This window comes from Oncorhynchus clarkii, chromosome 7 (assembly GCF_045791955.1).
Source record: "Oncorhynchus clarkii lewisi isolate Uvic-CL-2024 chromosome 7, UVic_Ocla_1.0, whole genome shotgun sequence".
Classification (NCBI taxonomy): Eukaryota; Metazoa; Chordata; class Actinopteri; order Salmoniformes; family Salmonidae; genus Oncorhynchus; species Oncorhynchus clarkii.
This window is the reverse complement of record NC_092153.1, coordinates 27,964,808-27,984,695: the sequence shown is the minus strand read 5'-3', so window position 1 is coordinate 27,984,695 and position 19,888 is coordinate 27,964,808. Positions and strand designations below refer to the sequence as shown.

At 42.1% G+C, this 19,888-nt stretch overlaps 1 protein-coding gene across 1 annotated transcript in view; it reads right to left on the bottom strand.

The window, feature by feature from the left end:
* Positions 1–717: 717 nt before the first annotated feature.
* The window catches only part of LOC139413136 (nck-associated protein 1-like), a 63,554-nt gene continuing 44,383 nt past the window's right edge, over positions 718–19,888 (bottom strand). The window contains exons 17-31 of the mRNA XM_071160223.1: positions 15,769–15,901; positions 15,024–15,143; positions 14,576–14,715; positions 14,344–14,475; positions 12,313–12,531; positions 9,340–9,470; positions 8,900–8,997; positions 8,608–8,701; positions 8,279–8,361; positions 7,839–7,919; positions 7,421–7,514; positions 6,930–7,046; positions 4,815–4,924; positions 4,150–4,239; positions 718–3,742 (exon numbers count right to left, since the gene is read on the bottom strand). Of these exons, the coding sequence (XP_071016324.1) occupies positions 3,626–3,742; positions 4,150–4,239; positions 4,815–4,924; positions 6,930–7,046; positions 7,421–7,514; positions 7,839–7,919; positions 8,279–8,361; positions 8,608–8,701; positions 8,900–8,997; positions 9,340–9,470; positions 12,313–12,531; positions 14,344–14,475; positions 14,576–14,715; positions 15,024–15,143; positions 15,769–15,901 (1,759 nt within the window). The 3' untranslated portion in view covers positions 718–3,625. The remainder of the gene's footprint in view (positions 3,743–4,149; positions 4,240–4,814; positions 4,925–6,929; positions 7,047–7,420; positions 7,515–7,838; positions 7,920–8,278; positions 8,362–8,607; positions 8,702–8,899; positions 8,998–9,339; positions 9,471–12,312; positions 12,532–14,343; positions 14,476–14,575; positions 14,716–15,023; positions 15,144–15,768; positions 15,902–19,888) is intronic.

The following is a 19,888-nucleotide window of genomic DNA, read 5'->3' as shown; positions in this document are numbered from 1 at the left end:
TGATCACCTATGCTCTTCACTGACGAGTCGCGGTTTTGTTTCACCAGGGGTGATGGTTGGATTCGCGTTTATGGTCGAAGGAATGAGCGTTACACCGAGGCCTGTACACTGGAGCGGGATCGATTTGGAGGGTCCTTCATGGTCTGGGCACAGCATCATCGGACTGTGCTTGTTGCCATTGCAGGAAATCTCAATGCTGTGCATTACAGGGAAGACTTCCTACTCCCTCATGTGGTACCCTTCCTGCAGGCTCATCCTGACATGACCATCCAGCATGACAATGCCACCAGCCATACTGCTCGTTCTGTGCGTGATTTCAGATTTCAGTATTCTGCCATGGCCAGCGAAGAGCCTGGACCTCAATCCCATTGAGCACGTCTGGGACCTGTTGGATCGGAGGGTGAGGGCTAGGGCCATCCCCCCGATGTCCGGGAACTTACAGGTGCCTTGGGGGAAGAGTGGGGTAACATCTCACAGCAAGAACTGGCAAATCTGGTGCAGTCCATAAGGAGGTGGTGCAGCTGGTGGCCACACCAGATACCGACTGTTACTTTTGATTTTGACCCCCCCCCCGTTGAGGGACACATTATTCAATTTCTGTTTGTTGCGTCTGTGGAACTTGTTCAGTTTGTGTCTCAGTTGTTGAATGTTATGTCATACAAATATTTACACATGTTAAGTTTGCTGAAAATAAACACAGTTGACAGTGAGAGGACGTTTCTTTTTTTGCTGAGTTTATTTGCCATATCTTTAATTTAAGCATACTAGAAAGTGTGTGCCCTCAGGCCTGGAGGGAAGCAAAAGTTATTCCCCTACCTAAGTATAGTAAAGCCCCCTTTACTGTCTCAAATAGCCAACCAATCAGCCTGTTACAAACTTTTAGAAAAACATTTGACCAGACACAATGCTAATTTAAAGTAAACAAATTCACAACAGACTTTCAGCACTCTTAAAGGGAAGGGCATTCAACAAACTTACAAAAATGACAGAGAATTTGATAATTAAAAAGATTGGGGGGGTTGTGTTGTTATTCAGTGTGGTTGACATTATCGACCACAGTTCATAGAAAAATTTGTGTTATGGCTCTACACCCCCTGCTATATTGTGGGTGTTCCCTCCAATAAAATCCAGGAATTCCCCAGGGCAGCTGTCTAAGCCCCTTACTTCTTTCAATCATTACTAACGACCCTTGCTTTTATTTATTTTTTATACTAACGACATGCCAGTGACCGAGTAAAGTCAGTGTATCTATGTATGCGGATGACTCAACACTATACACATCAGCTACTACAGCGACTGAAATGACTGCAACACTTAAAGAGCTGCAGTTAGTCATTGTATTTGGGACAAATAATTCACTAAACCTCAACTAAATTTTGTAATGAATAATGTCGTAACTGAGCAAGTTGAGGAGACTGAACTGCTTGGAGTAACCCTGGACTGTAAACTGTCATGGTCATAACATATTCATACAACAGTAGCTAAGATGGGTAGAAGTCTGTCCATAATAAAGTGCTGCTTCGCATTCTTAACAGCACTATAAACAAGACAGGTCCTACAGGCCCTAGTTTTGTCGCACCTGGACTAGTGTTCAGTCCTGTGGTCAAGTGCCACAAAGGAAAATTGCAATTATCTCAGAACAGGGCAGCACAGCTGGCCCTCAAGTACAGAGATAGCTAACATTCATAATATGCATGTCAATCTCTCTTGGCTCAAAGTGGAGGAGATTGACTTCATCACTACTTGTATCTGTGAGAAGTATTGACATGTTGAATGCACCGAGCTGTCTGAACTACTGGCAGACAGCTCGGACACCCATGCTTACCCCACAAGACATGCCACAATAGGTCTCTTGACAGTCCCGAGACCAGAACAGACTATGGGAGGCGCACATAGAGCCATGACTACATGGAATGCTATTCCACATCAAGTAACTGATGCAAGTAGTAAAATTAGACTTAAAAAACAAATACAAATACACCTTACAAGAGAGCGGGGACTGTGAAGCAACACAAACATAGGCACAGACACATGCATACACACGATAACATGCGCATTATACACACACGTACACAGAGTAGGGGCATGAGAGCACACACTTAAGATGTTGTGAAATCTGTTGTAAAATGTATTGTAATGTTTTTAAAAATGTATAACGGCCTTCATTTTGCTGGACCCCAGGAAGAGTGGCATCAGCTAATGGGGATCCAAAAAGACATACAAATATTCACAGATAACAAAGGAAAAACAATTCCCCCACTCCTAAGTCAAAGACTTGACCATTTGGCCTTGTTTCTATCTCACTGGTGTTCAGATTGAGTTGGTTGGTGGCACTGCTCTGACTGCCTATTTTCTGAAGCTGGGGTATGAATCATATTTTCCCTTTCTTAGTACATGTCTGAGGGGTATCCTACAAAGCAAGATCAATGACTTAGCCAGCTAACTTACAAGAATATTCTGAAATAACTATGTATTATTTTAAGAAGATAAGCATAACATGGGCATGGTCTAACTGACTCATCAACCAAAAACACCTATGAACCAGAAAATCAATAGTTATTTCAGGTTGTTTATCAATTTTAGCTGGCTTGATCCTGCTTGTAGTATATCCCTCTGGTCTGTCAGACGTGAAACTAGCTGGGTAGATAAGCATCTGAGTGGCCATCGATGAGCCCCCTCCCTGACAACTTGAAGTTAGTAAAACTAAATGAAAGACAACTGTTGCTCATGGAGTCCGTTTGCACAGTTGAAGTTGAGTGGTGAGCACAAAAGGTTGAGAGTTTGTGTCACAGTTGGGGTGGAACTCACTCTGTTACAATGGTCCGTCAACTGAATGATGCTATATTTGGACTAACAGAGCAGTTTGATATAACCTATTGTTTATTTATGTTATGGAAGTTAGTGTAATTTTCAAAAATGTAAAACATAAAGTGGTTAAGGTAGAACAATTTATAAACATTCCATAAATATGCAATAATTTTTATACCATATGGGCAGGTACAATGGTGAGTTAATGACACTGAGGCATCATGAGTTAGTAAAAAAATTATACTATGCTTTGTACAAACACCATCTGTCCATCTTATTATATAGCTACCGGCAACAATTTTGAGTATCAAACCAAATCAGACGCATTTGTGTCAATAATATGGCAAATATAAAAACCAAACTGTAAAAAAACCACACAGAATAACCCATAAAAATCTAGAACAACCACCTAAATAAAATCATTAAAGCTCCGGTCAATAAACAGGCAACATGTTTGCATTATTAATAATAAAGATATTTAAAATTCAGCCCCCAAACATCAGAGATTGTTATTTTTCCATTACACATTTTTCTCATGTTGAAAAACTGATGCTTTTCATAAAAAAATGTAATTTAGTAGTGTAAATCTTTTTTTCTTTTTTTTTTATCAAGCAAAACTCATAGGTTACTACTGTATGACCCTTTTAGGAAACGGCAGATCATTAATGCAATTTCACGAGGAGAAAAAAATGTATCCCACAATTTCATAGTGTAGTTTTAAGACAAAGTGAAATGAGCACACGGCAGTTTATGTTAGCAAGGCTCCTGTGGTCCACTTGATGTCCCATGTGAGGGACTTATGTTCTGAAGAGGAGACTTATGCAGATGAGCTGATGCTCTGCTTGTAGACGGCGTGGTAAGCGTTTCTCAGTAGCACGTAGGGGAAGCATGACTCCAGGAGGTCCATGGTGAGGAATGGAGACTCTTGGACAATCTGAAACCAAACCAAATACATGCATTTTGTGACGAAACCTAGTTGTAACGCTTCAGACTCCAGACTAAACATTGCCCCGTGCAGCATGGGTTTAAAGCCCACCTGCACCTTGTCACTTTCTCAATAAAAAAGAAAATATGAATTTAAAAAAGATTCTCAGAGAAAATGTGTGGGTGTGAACTTGTATTTGTCATACATATGCATAATGATAATGGGTGACATTCATAGATGGGATGGGACATTATTTAGGCAATTTGCTGTTTTAAATAATTGTCTACTTCCCAGGAACATCACATAATAAAAGTAGCTAAATAAATTACTAGTTGCAGTATTCGGAAATCTCCTTGGGTAATGTGCCATACCGTATTGTGCCATCCCAAATATATTGAATCAGCATAAATACTCACCATGTCCAGCAGCAGGTACACAGACTCCCTGTTTCGTGTCGTCATTTTGTCGGTCTCCTGGCCAATCTTCAGCAAGCTGGAAGATGCCAGCTGTAAATACCAAAACAGCAGAGGATTAAAGATCTGCAGCAAAACTGATTTATTTTAAGTTGCTCATCAATTTCAAAAATAAGTTTGACGTTTTCAAAGATCATGCATTTCAGAAACTGCTCAGTTGTGGGGGAAAAAAGTTGTGACAAATCCATTTGTAATGTTAAAGTGAATCTGGGATTCAAACAACAAAGTGGTCACCTTGCCACTTTTTTGACCAACAGCTGAGGGATGGGGCTGGAGAAATGTAGTCACTCTCAAATTCATAGACAGAGCCATGATACATGGACTGGCCCTCCATGAGGTCAACATTACATGTTCTGAAGCTATACAGTGTTTGTTTACAATTACTTTGTTTACAAACAATGAAGTAAAACAAGCTCACATTTTGAGTTTAGATGGGGTAAGAAAGCTTAACTAAACTTCTAAGTTATATCCAAGAATCAATGGCTAAATATAATTCATGTAAAAGTACAAAAATGGATGCACCAATCCAATGTGATAAATCGCAGGGAGGGAAAGGAAAATATGCATATAATAGATCAATGTTGACAAGAGCGACATGTTGCACTTACAGCCAGAAATTCTTTGAGACGATCTTCAATGCTTCCCTTGTGAATGGTGAACAAGGCAGCAGCTATCTGGTTGACAGCTTTCGCCAGACAGTGAATATTGTTGCAGTGTCCTTAGAAAGATTGAAGAAAACATTTACTTCTCAGTTATCACAGTCCAACAACAATTGCTTGACTGTTTACCTTTGATACCTCAAATCTCTCTATAGTTATATACAAAATGGAAATACAAAATACAACTATGGAACATACTGTTCTAATAAAAAAATATGCAGTAAGCAACACATATCAATATACTAGGCTCATTCATACTGAGAAGGCATCACATAACATGCAATCGCGCCTGTTCCCCGCCATTCATTTATTTTGGAAGCGCATGTCTCCTTATCTGATGATCAGCTGTTTTCGAACACACGTGGGTCTGAAAAGACGTTTCTCTTGTTCAATAGCATTCGTACTAGATGAAAAGCTGAAATAAGCATACCATACTGGCATATAAAGCATACCAAATGTTCCATATTTCACATAGACCTACTAAAAAATATTATATTTTCGCATACCTGATCAGAGTACTTACTATTTAGAAAGGGTATTCGGACATGGCCACTGTGTACTAACCATACTACTAGTGATGCACCGGTATGACATTTTTGGCCGATACCGATATCCGATATCTTCCTTGACAAATACACCTGATACCGATATTTACGTTTTTAGTGACCTTTTAAGCATTCTAGTACAGTTAAATAGTTCACACACACACAAGGACGCAGCAGTCTAAGGCACTGCATCTCAGTGCAAGAGGCGTCACTACATCCCTGGTTCGAATCCAGGCTGTATCACATCCGGCTGTTATTGGGAGTCCCATAGCGCGGCGCACAATTGGCCCAGCGTCATCTGGGCCATTATTGTGCTTTTTATAATTCTACTATTTGTATTAATTTGCATCACTGTCAATGAAATACTTTTATTTTGAAGGCAAACCGCAAATTCCACTATTGTGCCTAATCCTTATTGTGGCTAGCTTCACAACACATAACCGGGTCCGGTCGAGCCTCACTAGCAAGATGAAGCTAGCTGGCTGCTTATAACGTTAGCTTTGGGCAACAGGGTTAAGTTATTTTTTTAATATGATTTGTCAGTACATTATGTAAATGTTTTGCTGATACGGTTCAGTTTTAGCTATTTATTTTCATGAACTGAAGTTCAATTTCAATTAGCGAACAACAAGTGGCAACCTAGCTAATGCTTACTCACAATGATTCCTAAATCATTGCTAAGAATAATGAAAATGACTGCAGTTTCTACTGGTCATTGTTTTCAGGTTGTATTGGTGCTAGCTAGGTACCCCAGAAGCTGCGGTCGAACAAATGATGCTTTATTACCAACACAGTATTGTAAACACATCGTTTGTGGCCGGTGTTTGTAGACTTTTGTACAGCTTTGACAGTGCTATGGTATATTTTTTGACACACAAAGACCCAAACGGCGTTCAATAGTATGTATGTCTTGAAACTAATAGCAGTGACGCTATTACTGTCTAACTCCGGTAGGGTAACATCTGAAAAATAGCACCCTTGGTAGTGTGTACCGTTGCTCGACCAGTTGGCGAAAGCCAACATCACCCACGACAGAGAACGGTTGATTGTCAAGGGGAATGAATTCCATTATCTTGGCTTTAATGGATTTTGCCTTTGAGTTGTCTCGCTGAAATTTTCTTACTCATTCAAATGACTGCTCTATCCACACAGCAGACATTTTGGCCTAGGTTAGGAATGCTGTGTTGCATGTGTAGAGCAAAATTTTACGTGGCGTCATTACGTCATATAGGTATGCACGGCAGTTTTGACATCAGTTTTTAACATCGGCGTTAAACTAGACATCGGGCCGATACCGATGTTGGCATTTTTAGCTAATATCGGCTAGTTCTGATATGTTCACCGTTATATCGTGCATCCCTACATACTGTTAAGGATATAGGGCCTGTCCGAATACCCATACTTGTGTTCTAAAAAGTACTCAGACAGATCTATGTCTGCGCCTGGTGGGCTCTATGGTTAATCAGATATGGCCACTATTACCCAAACGGCCATTGACATATAGAAATGATAGAAATACCTTCGATTGCAGGGCTATATTGAGACATGACGTTGCTGGCCAGAGTTGGCATGGAAACGGCAACGAAGACCATGAGCAGACAGGCGATCTTATACTCCTCCTCTGGGCTTATGTTTTCTGGAAACAGTGGTATTATGTACAGTTAATAACTGGATGACAATCAAACAGGCTCTTAGAAAACAATGTCAAAGCTCTGCCAACTACACCACAATCATGTTTATGTTTTTCCAGGTAGCAGTATTCAGTACGGCCAGGCTTTCCTTTTGTAATGAATTGAAGATACACATGAGAAACCTGCACAATGTGCGGGTTTCTTCTTTTTTTCTCATCTTATTCGCCTGTTACCATGCACCTGCAAAAAAGATAGCTCAGATGTGCGAGTGCCTTTAGAATTTTGAACATACATAGAAAATTAACATCTTCCTCAAATGTGTTTATTTCCATTGGCAAACACTGTCAGCCCTTTGCAGGGGCCTAGTTTTGGCTCTCACCTGATTTCTGTGAAGAAAGGGCCACCACTAAGGCTGGGTCTATCTCACAGGGCAGGCCTGCTGCAGACGACAGCTCATACACATTCATGGCCACCTGACAGGAAGAGGAAATCATAGACTCAGCCATAAAAACATCAGATCATCATCTGCAAAAGTGTTTCCAAAATCTATCCTCCAGTACAGGGGACACCAGTTCCACCTATTTTATGTATTCCAGAACTAGCACACCTGATTCAACTAATGCAGGACTTGGTGATTGGTTAACCAATTGAATCAGGTGTGCTCATACTGGAATACATCAAAAAAGTCTAACTGTATATGGGGTACTCAAGAGAGGTTTGGGAAAGACTGTTGTCTCCATTGTAACCCACCGTGAAAGGTCCTATATACACACACACACACACACGTTGCCTCCTACCTTCATGTCAGTCTCTCTGGGAATGTGGTCCTTGAAATCCTCGACGGAGCTCACCAGGAAAGGAATGTGGAAGGACAGCACCTGACGACAGGTGATGGGACAGAAAAATTGGTCACATTTGAGTGCCGGTATGTTGTCATGTTAAATCTAGTTACTGGCATCTTTCCTTCACATCTTTCAAATTTGTATACATTTTATTGGACAGAGAAAGTGGGGAATAATAGGACGAGAGTGCGTTTTCAAACCCATGTCGACACTGGTATAGAAGTGCTGTAGGCGGTGGCACTAACTGTTATAGCACCCAAGCTACATTAATGGCAATTTTGACTTGATCTTATTTGTACCCAGATACACAGCAGAGGACTTCAGTGATGATACAGAGGCCTAGTTAGTGACAGTGATACAGTATTGGCCAGGATACGTGTTGTGACTGGACTTACGTCGCGGAGTGCTTCCTGGGCCAGTGATCGGAATGACAAGATGACTCCAATAATGGTCATCCTTTTCAGGACGCTGTCAACAGCTACAGAATACAGACAAAAGACACAAACAAGGCTTTAACCTCCCGTAGAAGAGTTTCAAAATGAAAAAACCTAACTAAAGAGACTTCAATGCTCAGTGCTGATCTGAGGGGAAACCATTTAGGGAGCACATCTTGAGTCATTACCACATACAGGATGTGCTTAATATGGCAACAAGTCACACTGCGTCTTCTGTTTTGGGGCTACAAGAGTAAGACATGGGCAAGGCAAGAGAGAGACAGACGTACATGAGAGCTTTTTAAAGAGGGCAGCCATCTGCTCTGGCTTATCAAAGCTGGTCCTCATCTGGTTCAGAACTTCCACGTTGTCCACCACCAGTTTCTATGGAAGTGAGAAGGAAGGGGGAGAGCGAGAAAGACAGAGCCAGACACAAAAAAAACCAGAAAGAACAAAATAAAGGAAAGAGAGAGATACTATTCATGAGATTCAGAGATAAAGAGCCCAGGGGCATCAGCATCAGTACAAAAAGCTCTGAAGGAAAATGAAAACAAACGCCTCTGATTCAGTCAGTGACCACACCTTGAGTTCTGCCACCTGGGAGGATATGTGCCACATGAGGCTCTCGCTGAGGAACTTCATGCCATAGGGTCCCAGCAGCTCTGAGAGTGACCTCATCTCTGTGGGAAAGACAGCGAGCAGGGGGATGTCAAATGCTTTGTGTCAACGCGTCACGATTCATACTCCTCTCGTTTATCCCCAATGCTTTTGGGATTTAAATATGTAGGTGGCCATGATTAAAATGTACACATATTTAACCTGATAAAGGCTGCAAGGCTTTCCCCCAAAAATGACGTGTCCTAGAGTGGCGGAATATTCACAAAACTATATTCACTATACAGTAGCCTCAGCATACACTGTACCCATCACGTCACATTATCCTATTCAGGACAGGCTACAAATTCCTGCTCAGAGTATTGCAAGCCTCTATTATGTCTAATACATTATTCTGATGGTCTCACCGGATATATCGGAGTACTCCTCAGCATTAAAGGTGAGCTCGTTCTCCGTAGGCAGGTTGACAAAGGCCTTCATGGCAGGGAAGTAGGCAATGTGGCCGTTACTTACCTGCCGGAGCAAGGTCTCCAGATACCTATGGACACACAAGCAGACTCAATCTCACTGGGTTACACGATCGAATGGATATCTATCAAGAGTGCTGATCTAGGATCAGGTCCCCCAGTCCATGTTATCTTATTCGTTGTGATCCTAAATAAGCACTGCTACTCTGAGACGCTTAATACATATGGCCCAAAACTCCATCTACTCATTGGACATTTTTTTTGTCCTGGTTTTGTGAGGAATCACCTAGGTGACATAATACAGTGCCTTGTGAAATGATGAATCCCTCTTGGTGTTTTTCCTATTTTGTTGCATTACAACCTGCAAATAAAATAGATTTTATTTGGATTTCATGTAATGGACAAAAATTGGTGAAGCGAAAAATATTCAAAACAAAAAAGTGGTGCGTGCATATCTATTCACCCCTTTGCTATGAAGCCCTTAAATAATATCTGGTGCAAACAATTCACTTCAGAAGTCACATAATTAGTTAAATAAAGTCCACCTGTGTGCAATCTAAGTGTTGCATGATTGGTCACATGATCTCAGTACAAGGCCCCAGAATCTGCAACACCACCAAGCAAGCGGCATCATGAAGACCAAGGAGCTCTCCAAATAGGTCAGGGACAAAATTGTGGAGAAGTACAGATCAGGGCTGGGTTAAAAAAAAATCAGAAACTTTGAACATCCCACAGAGCACCATTAAATCCATTATTAAAAACTGGAAAGAATGGCACCACAGCAAACCTGCCAAAAGAGTGCCGCCCACAAACACTCACAGACCAGGCAAGGAGGGCATTAATCAGAGAGGCAACAAAGACCCCAAAGATAACCTTTAAGGAGCTGCAAAGATCCACAGCGGAGATTGGAGTATCTGTCCATAGGACCACTTTAAGCCATACACTCCACAAAGCTGGGCTTTATGGAAGAGTGGCCAGAAAAGATATTTGCTTAAAAAATAATAATAAGCAAACACATTTAGTGTTCGCCAAAAGGCATGTGGGAGACTCCCCAAACACATGGAAGAAGGTACTCTGGTCAGATGAGGCTAGAATTTAACTTTTTGGCCATCAAGGAAAACGCTATGTCTAACGCAAACCTAAACACCTCTCATCACCCCGAGAACCCTATCTCCACAGTGAAGCATGATGGTGGCAGCATGTTTTTCATCAGCAGGGACTGGGAAACTGGTCAGAATTGAATGGTGCTAAATACAGGGTGCTAAATACAGGGAAATTCTTGAGGGAAACCTGTTTCAGTCTTCCAGAGATTTGAGACTGGGATAGAGGTTCAGCTTCCAGCAGGACAATGATCCTAAGCATACTGCTAACGCAACACTCGAGTGGTTTAACTTCTTCGAGATAGGGGGCGCTCTTTTAATTTTTGGATAAAAAACGTTCCCGTTTTAAACAAGATATTTTGTCACGAAAAGATGCTCGACTATGCATGTAATTGACAGCTTTGGAAAGAAAAAACGTTTCCAAAACTGCAAAGATATTATCTGTGAGTGCCACAGAACTGATGCTACAGGCGAAACCAAGATGAAACTTCAAACAGGAAGTGAGCAAAATTTGAGGCGCTGTTTTCCATTGTCTCCTTATATGGCTGTGAATGCGCAAGGAATGAGCCTACACTTTCTGTCGTTTCCCCAAGGTGTTTGCAGCATTGTGACGTATTTGTAGGCATATCATTGGAAGATTGACCATAAGAGACTACATTTACCAGGTGTCCGCCTGGTGTCCTGCGTCGAAATTGGTGAGTAATTTCCAGCTGCAAGTATTCTTCCATGTGATTCAGAGGAGAAACCAGACTTCCATGAACGATATATCATCGAAGAGATATGTGAAAAACACCTTGAGGATTGATTCTATACAACGTGTTTAGTCGTTGTTTCAGTCGATATTATGGAGTTAATTTGGAAAAAAGTTTGGCGTTTGATGACTGAATTTTCGGTTTTTTTTGGTAGCCAAACGTGATGAACAAAACGGAGCGATTTCTCCTACACAAATAATATTTTTGGAAAAACTGAACATTTGCTATCTAACTGAGAGTGTCCTCATTGAAAACATCTGAAGTTCTTCAAAGGTAAATGATTTTATTTGAATGCTTTTCTTGTTTTTGTGAAAATGTTGCATGCTGAATGCTAGGTTTAATGGTATGCTAGCTATCAATACTCTTACACAAATGCTTGTTTAGCTATGGTTCAAAAGCATATATTGAAAATCTGAGATGACAGTGTTGTTAACAGAAGGCTAAGCTTGAGAGCTAATATATTTATTTCATTTCATTTGCGATTTTCATGAATAGTTAACGTTGCGTTATGCTAATGAGCTTGGGGCTATAAATAGGATCCCGGATACGGGATTGCTCGTCGCAACAGGTTAACGGAAAACATTTACATGTCTTGGAATGGCCTAGTCAAATCCCAGACCTCAATCCAATTGAAAATCTGTGTTATGACTTTGCTGTACACCAGCCGAACCCATCCAACTTGAAGGAGATGGAGCAGTTTTGCCTTGAAGAATGGGCAAAAATCACAGTGGCTAGATGTGCCAAGCTTATAGAGACATACCCCAAGAGACTTGCAGCTGTAATTGCTGCAAACGGTGGCTCTACAAAGTATTGACTTTGGGGGGGTGAATAGGTACGCACGCTCAAATTTTTCATTTTCTTGTTTGTTTCACAATAACAAAAATATTTTGCATCTTCAAAGTGGTAGGCATGTTGTGTAAATCAAATGATACAACCCCCCCCAAAAAACGAATCTTTAATTCCAGGTTGTAATGCAACAAAATAGGAAAAATGCCAAGGGGGTGAATACCAAGCCGACATATGTAAACTGAGGACTGGTGTGTTGGTTGGGTGGGACTCACCAGTTGGTGTAGAGGCTGGTGATGGTGGGCTCCCCATGGCTGTCCAGGTGCTGGGTCTGCTGCAGCAGCACGTTGTTGAACACCCGCGTGATGTCAATCTGCACATAGTTCTCGATGGACTGCAGCACCGTCATGTAGGAACGCACGCTGGTGAGTAGCTCGGAGGGCTTGGCGATCTCTTGCGTGGCCTGGTTGTACATGGTCATCCCCACGATGGACCTGAAAGAAGAGGGAGCATCATGAGTCTTGGATTGATCTATAGATTGTATCTATCGATCACATTATTTCAATCAATGGTAATGTATCATACAGTTGAAGTCAGAAGTTTACATACACCTCAGCCAAATACATGATGCTGCCACCCCCGTGCTTCACGGTTGGGGTGGTGTCCTTCAGCTTGCAAGCCTCCCTCTTTTTACTCCAAACATAACAATGTTCATTATGGCCAAACAGTTCTATTTTTGATTCATCAGACCAGAGACATTTCTCCAAAAAGTACGATCTCGTCCCCATGTGCAGTTGCAAACCATAGTCTTGTTTTTTTTATGGCGGTTTTGGAGCAGTGGCTTCTTCAGTGCTGAGAGTCCTTTCAGGTTATGTTGATAAAGGACTCGTTTTACTGTGGATATAGATTATTTTGTACCTGTTTCCTCCAGCATCGTCACAAGGTTGCTTTTCTGTAAATTATTTGCACTTTTCGCACCAAAGTACGTTCATCTCTAGGAGACAGAACTTCCTGAGCGGTATGATGGCTGCGTGGTCCCATGGTGTTTATACTATAAGTAAAAAAAATAAAAAAATAAAGTGATTTATGTATTATTTTTTTCTCCCCAATTTCGTGGTATCCAATTGGTAGTAGTTAGTCTTGTCTCATTGCTGCAACTCCCGTACGGACTCGGGAGAGGCGAAGGTCGAGAGCCATGCGTCCCCCAAAACACAACCCAACCTAGCCGCACTGATTCTTGACACAACGCACATTCAACCCGGAAGATAGCCGCACTAATGTGTCGGAGGAAACACCGTATACCCGGCGACCTGGTCAGCGTGCACTGCGCCCGGCCCGCCATGGGAGTCGCTAGTACGCGATGAGAAAAGGATATCCCTGCCAAACCCTCCCTAACCCGGAAGACGCTGGGCCAATTGTGAGAGTCGCCCCATGGACCTCCCATGGACCTCCCGGTCGCAGCCGGCTGCGACAGAGCCTGGGCTCAGTCACAGCAGAGGCTCTGGTGGCACAGCTAGCACTGCGATGCAGTGCCTCAGACCACTGCGCCACCTGGGAGTTTATACCTGCGTACTAGTGTTTGTACAGATGAATGTGGTACCTTCAGGCATTTGGAAATTTCTCCCAAGGATGAACCACTTGTGGAGGTCTACCATTTTTTTCTGAGGTCTTGATTTCTTTTGATATTTCCATGATGTCAAGCAAAGAGGCACTGAGTCTGAAGGTAGGCCTTGAAATACATCCACAGGTACACCTCCAATTGACTCAAATGATGTCAATTAGCCTATCAGAAGCTTCTAAAGCCATGACATACTTTTCTGGAATGTTCCAAGCATTTTAAAGGCACAGTCAACTTAGTGTATGTAAACTTTTGACCCACTGGAATTGTGATACAGTGAATTATAAGTGAAATAATCTGTAAACAATTGTTGGAAAAATTACTTGTGTCATGCACAAAGTAGATGTCCTAACCGACTTGCCAAAACTATAGTTTGTTAACAATACATTTGTGGAGTGGTTGAAAAACAAGTTTTAATGACTCCAACCTAGGTGTATGTAAACTTCCGACTTCAACTGTATATATCGTATCATATCCATAGTATTTATTGTATCGTATGATATCCTAACACAGCATAAATACTTGAGGACCAGAGGGATAGGAAACACTGCTGCTGAAATATGGTTGTGTCCCAAATGGAAGCCTATACCCTATACCGGGCACTTCGGGCCCTTGTCAAAAGTAGAGCACTAAATAGGGAAAAGCGCACCATTTGGGAGGCATTCTATGTGTAGGTGGGTGGACTCACTTGGTGAAGCGGATCTCCAGGTGGGAGGTGAGGTATTCGCGGGGGGTAAAGGTATGTTCCCACACCACCATGTTGGGCACGTAGTTAATGGAGAAGCACAGCTCTGACAGCGCTGTGTGCAGCTTGTCCAGGCTGGAAGACACAACAAGATAGAAATGAACATCAGCAACTACTAACATACACCATCACACACGCAGGCACGCACAAACAGTCACACACACGGACAACTCACTTGGTGACTAGGAGCCTGTTCTTCCTCATGCTCTCAACACCTGGCTTCTCTCGCTCCGGCTCGCCTTTCTTCCCAGTCAGCTTTTTGGACTTCTTGTTCACTGCCTGACTGATGGTTTTCGCACAGTGTTTAGGAAGCAGCTGCAAAGAGATAACATCTAATCTGAATGAAAATCCATGTGCAATAATTTTATCTATACTTTGATAAGGTAACATAGGATTCCATGAAACTGTCATATATTGTCAATAAGGCTTACATCAATATGGCCCCTGTCCATTCATTATAAAAGGCAAAACTGATCCTAGAATCAGCACTCCTACTCTGGATCACATATGCATTCACTGTACTGAAGTCACTATGGAAAAAAAAGAGACCGCTAAAGTGACAAACGCATCATTATATACCCTATTCCACAAGGACATGGGTCTCCATGCCGATGACCCCTCACCTGGTCACTGAGCGTGCACTGCTCTGTGCAGATGTCGGTGATGAGGTTGCGCGCCTGCTTGGCCATCTCGTCCAGGAACATGTTGCAGAGCGAGAGACTGCGGTCGCCAATGTGATGCCGCTGGGAGAACGCAGGGAAGGGACAGGTAGTTAACCACTCAGGAACAGTGTGAGATGGGAATCTTAGGGGCAACACTTCCGTAGTGCAAAATAATGATTCAAAAAGCAAAACTGACAATAAAGCTCAATCTCGCAGTGATTTAATTTGAAACGTTTCTTGACCAATGTGCTTTATAAGCAGGCTCCTTTTTTAAATTTTTACTTCAGTTTAGTAAACTGATCAATACAATCACTTTGTTCTGCACATTGTTGAAGAAAAGTGTCAAATTATATCACACTGAGATGATTATAATGACATTTATAGTAAGTTTTGTACTTTGCACAATGAAAAATGCTGCCCTTAGTGTTTTATGAGAATCTCAAGTTGCACAATTCCAGAAACTTTCCCAAAGTTCCCAGGTTTGAAAAAAAAATCCCAGTTGGAGGATTCCCAGAGTCAGAAGGAAAAATGCAGGGAGGGAAACACTCCAACTGGGAATCCTGCAACCGGGATTTCTGAATAACCCAGGAACTTTAAGAATGTTTCCTGAATTTTGCAGACATAGCCTTACAAAACGAATTGTAGATATGGATGTGATGTTATGCTTCATAAGGGTTTCTTTCAACCATTGGTTGCGGGGCCTTACCTCTTCGGGACAGAGCTCATGGGTGCAGCTCATGAAGTGTGTGCACAGCAGGGGGAATGAGATGGAGTGGCGCGACTGTGAGGGCAGTTCCAAACACTGCTGAAACATCTTCTCAAATGCTCGGCTGTAGAAGCTATCACCACCAATGAGACGAGGACACCGAGAAAGTCAAACTCAAAATCAATCTAGAGCAATCATATCCAAAGCAATAAATTAATTAATCTGGTTTTCATATCTTGTCATTAACATATATTTTAAATATTTATTTATGCAATTATTCTTTACATTTGTGTTATGCCGATTTATTATCGTTAGCTCTCATGGTTATGGAAAATCATGTGACCGCGCGCCTCGATGTCATTCATTGTTTTTTTTCTAAAAAAATAAGCCCCTACTGGACTGTATTATTTACTATAACTCTATTACTAATTGCATTTATTGCAAGGTAAATTAAAACATGCTAAGTGTTGTAGGAGGCCTTTAGAATAATGCAAAACATATCCTTGACTATCCGAGGTGACAAGTGAGAGGAAGCGAACTACACCTAAACTATACCGAAACTAATTTCACACATAAATTTGCCTAGAAACAAGATTAAATTGACAATAATCTGATGACTGATAATATTATCAGTTGTAAAATTGTACATGAAGAGATGGGCGGAGAGCATGGAATTAATTGAACGAGGCAGGGAAAGGAGCACCACTTTATCAAATCCTCCTTTAACTGCAGTCACATGCAGGTAAAACGTTTTGATTTATTTATGAGACTGTTAGAATGCTGACCCGTCATTGGATGGATGCTATGTGGTGCCCCTGACAACATTCTCTAGTGGATACTTATAGACTGAAAGGCCTGGCATTTCTGGTGTGAAGGAGGAAGAATTTACCTAGGTCTACATTTGTTTAAAGTGCAATCAAAATAATGAGCTGAAGGATCGGATGATCACGCATCAAGAGGAGACTGAAGAGTAGACTGAATTATCACCAAGAGGCTTCTAGATTGAATGCGGCAACGAATATGCTCTCCCTTGGGGCGGATCTGCCATTGAGACAGACCGGGACAAAAACTATGGAGGTCGACTTCCCAAACATACGGCTGGCTACACAACGGCGTTCCGACCAGCTCGACCCCAATTCCCATCTAGCCAGTCCCAGCACTCAGTGACATTCACCGGTAAAGGTAAAAGCTGAAGGAAAGTTAGAAGAACAAGCCACTGACCACAAGCGTGATCTGGGCTCTTCCTGGCCAATCAATTTCAGCCTGGAAATTCCACTCCCACAGTAGGATTTGCAAAAAGGTAGTCCAGAGTCCCCATTGTAAGTAATGAGCGGTCCACGTCTCCCAGTCTACTGAGGGCTTTGAGAACACCCAATGTGAGTCAAAGGCCCCCCACCCTCGGCCCCAAACGTCAGCAATTTTTGAAATGGGGGAGCAGCAGGGGGAGATGAATCTGCTCCAGCTGGAAGGAATCGTCCTCCAAGAAGCACAGGGCTCTGCAAACCTATTCATTGGAGAGCTACCATCATATAGGTTTTCACTCTGGGGTTGGAGCAAAAACCTACAGGAAAGTAAGCTCTCCAGGAACAGGGTTGGAGACCCCTGATCTAGCATCATTGCTGAAACCTCCAAGGTTTGTCATGTTGCCATCCCAGATGCAAGTACTCTTTATTACCTGGGGGTGCACGTGATGGATTTACAAGAACTGTTCCCAACCATCAAAATTCATGTCAAGTGAGTGAAAGCAGAAAAGCTCAAATCCATTTTAAAAACAGCTTATCGTGACCATACAGGATTCGGGTAAACAACCCATAAACTCCGATCCTATTCCTTCTGCGCGTTGGAACTGCGAGAAATTCAGCCGTAAATGGTCTCTACATGTTTGGCTAAGAAAACATTGTACAGTGAGGGAAAAAAGTATTTGATCCCCTGCTGATTTTGTATGTTTGCCCACTGACAAAGAAATGGTCAGTCTATAATTTTAAATGGTAGGTTTATTTGAACAGTGATAGACAACAAAAAAATCCTGAAAAACACATGTCAAACATGTTATAAATTGATTTGCATTTTAATGAGGGAAAGAAGTACTTGACCCCCTCTCAATCAGAAAGATTTCTGGCTCCCAGGTGTCTTTTAAACAGGTAACGAGCTGAGATTAGGAGCACACTCTTAAAGGGAGTGCTCCTAACCTCAGTTTGTTACCTGTATAAAAGACAGCTGTCCACAGAAGCAATCAATCAATCAGATTCCAAACTCTCCACCATGACCAAGACCAAAAAGCTCTCCAACGATGTCAGGGACAAGAATGTAGACCTACACAAGGCTGGAATGGGCTACAAGACCAGTTGGAAGAAAGACAAAATAACTGTCAATCTCCCTCAGCCTGGGGCTCCATGCAAGATCTCAGCTCGTGGAGTTGCAATAATCATGAGAACGGTGAGGAATCAGCCCAGAACTACACGGGAGGATCTTGTCAATGATCTCAAGGCAGCTGGGACCATAGTCACCAAGAAAACAATTGGTAACACACTACGCCGTGAAGGACAGAAATCCTGCAGCGCCCGCAAGGTCCCCCTGCTCAAGAAAGCACATATACATGCCCGTCTGAAGTTTGCCAATGAACATCTGAATGATTCAGAGGACAACTGGGTGAAAGTGTTGTGGTCAGATGAGACCAAAATGGAGCTCTTTGGCATCAACTCAACTCGCCGTGTTTGGAGGAGGAGGAATGATGCCTATGACCCCAAGAACACCATCCCCACCGTCAAACATGGAGGTGAAAACATTATGCTTTGGGGGTGTTTTTCTGCTAAGGGGACAGGACAACTTCCCCGCATCAATGGACGGGGCCATGTATCGTCAAATCTTGGGTGAGAACCTCCTTCCCTCAGCCAGGGCATTGAAAATGCCTCGTGGATGGGTATTCCAGCATGACAATGACCCAAAACACTCAGCCAAGGCAACAAAGGAGTAGCTCAAGAAGAAGCACATTAACTTCTTGGATGTAGGGGGCGCTATTTTAATTTTGGGATGAAAAACGTCCCCGTTTTAAACAATATATTTTGTCACGAAAAGATGCTTGACTATGCATATAATTGACAGCTTTGGAAATAAAACACTCTGACGTTTCCAAAACTGCAAAGATATTGTCTGTGAGTGCCACAGAACTGATGTTACAGGCGAAACCCAGATAAAAATCCAATCAGGAAGTGCCACATTTTTTTAAACCGCCTCATGCCAATGACTCCTTATATGGCTGTGAATGGGCCACGAATGAGCTTAGGCTTTCTGTCGCTTCCCCAAGGGGTCGACAGCATTGTGACGTATTTGTAGGCATATCATTGGAAGATTGACCATAAGAGACTACATCTACCAGGTGGTCGCTTGGTGTCCTCCGTTGCAATTATTGCGTAATCTCCAGCTGCAGTATTTTTCCGTTCGCTTCTGATGAGAAACCAACTGTCACGACTGATATATTATCGAATAGATATGTGAAAAACACCTTGAGGATTGATTCTAAACAACGTTTGCCATGTTTCTGTCGATATTATGGAGCTAATTTGGAAAAAAGTTTGGCGTTGTAGTGACTGCATTTTCCGGTCTTTTTCTTAGCCAAACGTGATGAACAAAACGGAGCTATTTCGCCAACACAAATAACATTTGCTATCTAACTGAGAGTCTCGTCATTGAAATCATCCGAAGTTCTTCAAAGGTAAATTACTTTATTTGAATGCTTTTCTTGTTTTTGTGAAAATGTTGCCTGCTGAATGCTAGGCTTAATGCTATGCTAGGCTATCAATACTCTTACACAAATGCTTGTGTAGCTTTGGTTGAAAAGCATATTTTGAAAATCTGAGATGACAGTGTTGTTAACAAAAGGCTAAGCTTGTGTTTCGATATATTTATTTCATTTCATCTGCGATTTTCATGAATAGGAAACGTTGCGTTATGGTAATGCGCTTGAGGTAATGATTACGCTCCCGGATACGGGATTGCTCATCGCTAGAGGTTAAGGTCCTGGAGTGGCCTAGCCAGTCTCCAGACCTTAATCCCACAGAAAATCTGTGGAGGGAGCTGAAGGTTCGAGTTGCCAAACATCAGCCTCGAAAGCTTAATGACT